Source organism: Berghia stephanieae, chromosome 15 (assembly GCF_034508935.2).
Source record: "Berghia stephanieae isolate SIO BIC M18660-M18661 chromosome 15, UCSD_Bste_1.3, whole genome shotgun sequence".
Classification (NCBI taxonomy): domain Eukaryota; kingdom Metazoa; phylum Mollusca; class Gastropoda; order Nudibranchia; family Aeolidiidae; genus Berghia; species Berghia stephanieae.
This window is the reverse complement of record NC_088374.1, coordinates 771,571-779,070: the sequence shown is the minus strand read 5'-3', so window position 1 is coordinate 779,070 and position 7,500 is coordinate 771,571. Positions and strand designations below refer to the sequence as shown.

At 36.2% G+C, this 7,500-nt stretch overlaps 2 protein-coding genes across 10 annotated transcripts in view; both read right to left on the bottom strand.

The window, feature by feature from the left end:
- Nucleotides 1-7,500, bottom strand: part of LOC144960237 (uncharacterized) — a 262,835-nt gene that overhangs the window by 118,001 nt on the left and 137,334 nt on the right. The window lies entirely within an intron of this gene.
- The window catches only part of LOC144960345 (calexcitin-2-like), a 33,867-nt gene continuing 33,011 nt past the window's right edge, over nucleotides 6,645-7,500 (bottom strand). The window contains exon 6 of the mRNA XM_078893425.1: nucleotides 6,645-7,500. This exon is cut by the window's right edge and continues 50 nt beyond it. Within this exon, the coding sequence (XP_078749551.1) occupies nucleotides 7,434-7,500 (67 nt within the window). The 3' untranslated portion in view covers nucleotides 6,645-7,433.

Below are 7,500 nucleotides of genomic sequence, written 5' to 3'. Positions count from 1 at the left end.
CAACGCCGACAATTCATATTTTTGGAAAATTTAGCATTAATTTTGGCTATTTAGCATCTGGTTCATCCCGACTTAATACCGTTTTGACACGATGGGTCACACACACACACACACACACACACATACATATATATTATATACCAGAATGGCTTCATCGTAACACAGGTGACAATTTTCCCATGCCTGGTGAGAAAAGGGTTAGACTTAAAGAGTGTAGCAGCCACCAATTATACACACTCGCTACAACCAGCAGCATGGTTCTAAACAAAGAAAATCGGTACTTTTTATTCTTCATTCATGCTGGCTAGAACTTTTTCATATTCATGTGATAAGAATGTATAAAAGTCAAAACATGGTCAGATTTGTAATGTTTTTCTCCTCTGGATACGCTTTTATGCTCGTCGGAGAAGTATTTCATAAGGGCGTCCGCCATTTTTCTAATTGTTAAGAACCAGTTTCTAAGTTACCATGAGTCATAACAGGGGGAAGTGATGTCACGACTGTTGAAGCCTATTAGAAATATTGTCATAAATACAGCTAAACACTCTTGTAGGGACAGCGTGGCTCAGTTGTACGGTCTTTGCTTCGTACCCGAAAGGTCCCGAGTTCGATCACCCGCCGCTGCGCTGTGTGGCCTTGCTTAGCAAGTCACCTCTCCTTAACTCAATTTGCGGCGGTTGCACTGGGTGATTCCAGTCATCGCTTGGACTAGACCCTGGAGACAAACTTCCCCCTATGGCATGAATCTTCTTCTTCTTCTTCTCGGTTCCATGCCTGGTCCAGGCTTCGGATACTGCATGAATTATCTCTCTCCACTCCTCCCTGTCTCTTGCTTTTTCAAACAGCTCTTGGATTGTTAGGTTGGTGAAGCCCTTCAGTTGGTCTATGAGTGTTTTTCTTTGTCTCCCCGGGCGCGTTTACCAGGTATTTTTCCACAACTTGCCAGGTATTCATTTTTATCTTTCCTTACTATGTGTCCGAAAAAGGATAGTTGTCGGTCCGCTAATTAAGGGCATTAGTTTCCTTTGTTGGTATGTTTGTTTTAGCACTTCTTCGTTCGTTTTGTGTGCAGTATACGATATTCTCTGCATCCTTCTCAAGCACCACATTTCAAAATCTTCAATGTTCTTTTGTGTTTCTGCATTTGTAGTCCAGCTTTCGCATCCGTATAACAAGATTGGCCACACGTAGCACTTCAAGACTCGGAATCTAATCCCGAACGACATCTGTTTGTTTTTCAAAATGTTTCCCAGGTCCATGAATAAAGAGAATATTATTTTTATGTATTTTTATTTGGCTCCTTTCCCCAGCACACACCAAAATGTCCTCCACTATTTGTCCTACAATGAGCTTTTATATAGCGCAATATCCACTAAACGTGCTCTAAGCGCTTTACAAGAGGTCCCTGGCCAATAGCAAAATGGTAGCATGAGGAGCTTTCGGAAGGCCGTCCGTTGTGAAACCGTTCAGTAATCGATCGCGTACGTTTTATCTGGGGATTAAAATTCAATTCCCTTCAATAGGCTTCAACAGCCGTGACGTCACTTCCTTCGTAATGACGCATGGTAACTTAGTAACTGGCTCTAAACTACGGGAACAATGGCGGACGCCCTTATGAAATATTTCTCAGACAAGCATAAAAGTGTATCGAGAGGGAAAAAACCCATAAATCTGATCATGTTTTGACTTTTACATATTCTGATCACACGACACATGAATAATTCTAGCCAGCATGAAGATTAAAAAGTAACAATTTTCTTTGTTTAGAACCAAGATGGCCGACGTTGCTGGGCGACGTGACATCAGACTATTGAATCCCATTGTAACGATGGTTATTCTTAAAAGGTGAATACTTTTCACTATGAGGGTCATGTTGAGCACACCGTGCAATGTGACCCATGACCTCGAGCACAAGGAAGGGTAATATGGATCAGGCCCGTTGTTGCAGTGAAATTTGATTGCTTGAGTTACTTTCTTCTTTTAGGTGAACACAATGCATCAATACACAATATATATATATATATATATATATATATATATATATATATATATATATATATATATATATATATATATATATGATATGTGTTTTGATACAAATATGTACGAAAAGTGCTGTACAATGTAGAATATGATGACGAATTAATATTTTAAAATATTTACCACAATGTTTAAGACAGTCTACATTAATGTTTCAGGCTTAATTCGCCATCGTCAACAAAACAACTCAGTCCTGACGATGGCGAATTAAGCCTGAAACATTAATGTAGACTGTCTCAAACATTGTGGTAAATATTTAAAAAAAATAAAATATATACATATATATAATATATATATATTATAATATATATATATATATATATATATATATATATATATATATATATATATTATATATATATATTATACCCTCTGCAAGTAGCCCTACAATAATAGTTCTTAAAGACACATCTGTTACTGATTTAAGAACTATAAAATGAATGGGTTTGTTTCAGTCATGTCTCTGTTGATTGGTGTGGGAAGGTTTTATTCACCAGTTGCACTACTTGTACATTGTGAATATTGAGAATAATGTCTGAATATCTGTTAATTCCTAGGAGGTGCCACTATTATTTTCTCTATCTTGGAGTATGTTTGAGTACTCCCTCCCCCACCACCCCCACCCCCTCTTCTTATTTTCCCCAGTCAAACTTGCCTTTGTGGAATGCTATCTGTACTAACTATTGATGTTATATCGTTGTTGTCAGTGGTATGAATTAGGTGTAGTGTGAATGTGATGCAGTTCTCTTTATACGTTTGTATGTGTGTATATTTGCAGGATGTATGTGTGTATGTATGTGTGTGTGTGTGTGTGTGCGTGTGTGAGAGAGAGATAGAGAGAGAGAGAGAGAGAGAGAGAGAGAGGGGGGGGATGCCTTTTTCTACCATATTCATTGATTGTATTATCTACGCCACTGTGATGGTGCTCTTTGTTGTAATGACGATGGTTTTGTTTCTATTTGTAATAGTAAAGTAAAACCTACACACACAATATATTGCTTTATATGTTCTTTAGGAGTGTGTTAAATTGTTTAATCCACTTATCTCCATATCTTTTAAATACAATACAAAATACAAATGGAGAGAACATACCAGATGTCCAGCCCATTACATTTATGACCATTAAAAACGGAGTTAAAATGTGTTGAATCAGAAAATGAATGTTTTACTGTGTGTAATAATATTAAGACTTTTAAAGATTTGATTTTTTTTTATTGTCCGCACAACAACAAAAATATTTTGAAATAGTAGGGATTTTAAATTGTTTGTAAATACCTTCAGAATAATCACAATAAAACGAGAAAAAAGAACCAACATAACAAGTGAAAGTAGTACTGTCTGTTCCATGAGTTAATATTATTGTAATGTAAGTGGTCATCTAGATATGGTGTTGTATTATTATCGATTTCCAGGATCGATGGCAGACTGTCGTGGTGAATGGTGTTCAGTCAGAACCAGTTTTACTAAATTTTGGAGTGCCACAAGGCTCTGTTCTTGGCCCTGTCGTTTTTACTGTATATATGCAGCCCCTTTCTAGTGTGATATCCAGATTCAATCTGAGTTATCATTTTTATGATGATGATACGCAAATATATGATGCAGCACCCCTTAGTAATTTACAGTTCTTAATACAACGAATTACGAGCTGTTTTAATGGGATTAAATCTTGGATGTACCACAATAAGTTAAAATTAAATGAAAGTAAAACTGAGATTTTAATGTGTGGAAGGCCGGGTATCCTTAAACAGGCAAATAAATCACCTATTACTCTCGGAAATAGCACAATAGAATTTTCAAATAAAGCAAAAAACATTGGCGTCATCATTGATAAAGATCTTTCCATGACAAGCCACGTGAATAACACCATACAATCTATGTACATAGAAATGAAAAAACAAACAAAATTCGTAATTTAATACCGAAGCATATAGCAGAACTTTTAATTAATTCCCTTGTTTTATCTAAATTGGTCTATTGTAACTCCCTTTGGGATAATTTAGCTAAAGACAAAATTAGCAAACTTCAGGTTGCTCAAAATAACGCAGCCAGGCTCATTGTACGCAATAACAAAAAATACCCGTCAGCAACTCTTCTTCTCCCTGAGTTACATTGGCTTCCTGTGGAAAAAAGAGTTGCCTATAAGACGTGTACTGTTGTCTACAAATCCCTGATCACGAACAGTCCCTCCTATATAAAAGACTATATATATTAAAGTCCTTCTAAACATATATGTCCCCAATAGAAACTTGAGGTCAAGCAATGACCAATCAATCCTTGTCAAACCTAAGCCATTGCGTAAAATAGGTGAACAGTCTTTTCAATTTTTGGCCCCCCATTTTTGGAACTCTCTCCCATCACACGGGAGATGCTCGGATTCGTTGACAACGTTCAAATCTCGCCTAAAGTTTTATCTTTTTACGTCATAATGTTGCAATATTATTTTCATATTTTGTTGTTGTTAAATTGAATTCGTATCACTTTTCCTTCACACTTGTCTCACTGTAATATGTTTTGTTTTATATCACTGTAACGCGCTTAGAGCCTGTGACACGGGTAAAGCGTATATAAATGCCATTTATTATTATTATTATTATTATTATTATTATTATTATTATTATTATTATTATTATTATTATTATTATTATTATTATTATTATTATTATATTGCATCACGAAAATGCAATACTTTGCGTCGTATCCCTCAAAAAGGGGAATCCCCGTCCAGGTAGCCACTTTTGCAGCATACAGCTGCTGTTGTCAGGCACTTGCTGGGTTCCAGCAGTAAAACTAAGTGATCCGATTTTATGAAGAAATAAACAGCAGTGAGATAGGTCCATAGATTGCTAGATAGATAGATAGTTAGATAGTCGAAGATGACGTCACTCAGGTCTGTATTATTGATTTTTGCCATCCGTGTTTATGAGGAATAGCCATTTAGATAACCACGCCTCTCGGACAGTGGTTCATCTTGTAAAGAATTGGCAGTGCTGGGTAGTTACAGCAAATTACAATAGGCCCATAACTGGGGTTCAGATGTCAGACCTTCATGTATGTGCACGTCGCATTAGAACAATCTAGAATACAAATCAAACAAAGCAATGCATGGCTCACACATCAGTTTTATTTACACAAGAGACAACACACAGTTTGAAATTCACATTATCATTGTGTAACCCGTCTTGCTCAGGCAATGTTTATTAGGCCATGAATATGATCAGAAGGCTGAGTTATATAGAGAGAAACTAAGTATTACAGATGAACGAGGTGGAAGAAGAAGAAGTAGTAGTAGTAGTAGTAGTAGTAGTAGTAGTAGTAGTAGTAGTAGTAGTAGTAGTAGTAGTAGTAGTAGTAGTAGTAGTAGTAATATTAGTAACGGTGGTAGTGGTAGAATTTAGAAAGATGAAGAAAAATGAGCAACCAAGCAATATAGATATTCTAAAAGGCAAAAGTTGTGTTTGGTATTCACTCACGCCGCCATCTTCTATCTCACACAAATACAAATCAATTTTTTATGTTTCTAAGGTTTTTTTTTAATCAAAGGGTTTTATTAATATGGCGCCTGTGCTCGTTGGCTTTATCTACTAAAAGCCTGATACTAACAATTCCCACCCCTCTCCTCTTCCCCCTCCCCCTACAAACAATCGTCTTTAAACAAGACGAATATGACATAAAAAAGGGAATTGTGGGTGTCTTCAGTAACCTAGCGAAGCACGTCTAACGACAACTCATTTTTACTTTTACTTTCGTTTTTTGATCATCGTCGTCATCTTCTTCTTTTTGTGACGTAGTAGACAATTTTGGCTTGAGGAGGGGGTGAGGAGGGGGGCGGGGGCGGGTTCAATATCAGATTTTTAGTCGACAAAGCTCACGACGCAAGCGCGTGTGTTATCATTCTTGATTACTGTTATTAATTGTTATGAACTATTATTCATATTGGAATATAAATAGATCGTGGGAGCGAGGGAATGGGTTTTAGTATTGGACTGAACGTGAAGGAAATTACAAGGTTTTATCATTATTTATAAATTTACTTTTGTTTTTAACTATCGTTTGAATATGTGTCTCAACGCCTGAAAACGGTGTTAATGTCTGGGCCTTCTGCCAAGACTTGGAAATTGAATTTATTTATAGATACAAATCTTTGATTCAAACCCGAAAGGTACCGAGTTCGAATACAGACTGCATTGTATAAATATACATATATTCCCCGCCATCCCGACTTATCACCGTTGACCGACACTGAGTCACATATTACCATTTATATCGAACAAATGAATAAAGAACATCAAATGAAAGCTTCCTGGAAACATTCTTTGAGCATCATGGGTAGAACTTAATGTTTATAGGGGGCCGTCTTGAACTAACCAAGGATTTGGTTCGAGTCCCGTTCCGGGATCATCTCTTCCTCTCAACAAATCTATTTTTAAAAATTGCGCGTAGAATTATGATTTGATGGTGTCTTTGGAGTTAGCGGTAAAAAAAAAAAAGAAATGTTTGCGCATTTTCACTATAAAACAAAAGTGAAAGTTGAAAGTGCGCAAACTGGGAGACGCGAGAATCGAGAAGAATCGTGATCGAATTATGCCAGTCGTTGAATAACAATAATAATAATAATAATAATAATAATAATAATAATAATAATAATAATAATAATAATAATAATAATAATAATAATAATAATAATAATAATAATAATAATAATAATAATAATAATAATCTCACTAAGGGCAATAACTCCATGAATAGACCATTACATGCTGAGCATTGAATTATCTCCCATGAGACAAAGATTGCCTTTGACTTCGAGATGCCCAAGGTTTTCTGAAATTGGAGACAAAAGTTCCGTAACTCTACGAGTCTTTCATAACAGTTGACATCTCAAATGATGACAACAGTCCGCCGAGTTGTCAACTAAAATTATGTTTTAAAATCCTTAGTTTACAAGGGCGAATATGAAAAAGCCACTATAAATAGCTTTTCAAATCAAAAATTTGCCATCGCCATTATGATCCACAATTGCTTCAACGTCCTGAATATAGGATCTAAGGAAATAAATTTTCCTTCTCAACAAGATCTATTGAGTCAAAGATGCGAAACCAGTTCTGGAACTGGAACCAAAAATTCGTAATTTATACGGTTTTATTGTTAATGTCTGAATCAGTGGAGAGTGTCTACCTGTTACTGGTGTAGAAAAAAGGGAGGGGGGAAGTGGATGGGGCCGGGGGGGTGGGGGGGGGGGGTTGGGGAGAGTTCCTCTAGATGCGACACTAATACGATTCTTTGTTTTGATCTGCGAAGCTTCCTTTTGGATTCTTTATTTATTCCATATAAATTACATCAGATGAAATAATTGACAATTGATTAAGAACAGTTGATATTGTTGTTGTTGTTGTTTATCCGTCTAGATTGCCGAAAAGGAAATTTCCCTTGGCAGCTTCGTCGTTCGTTGTCAGATATTCC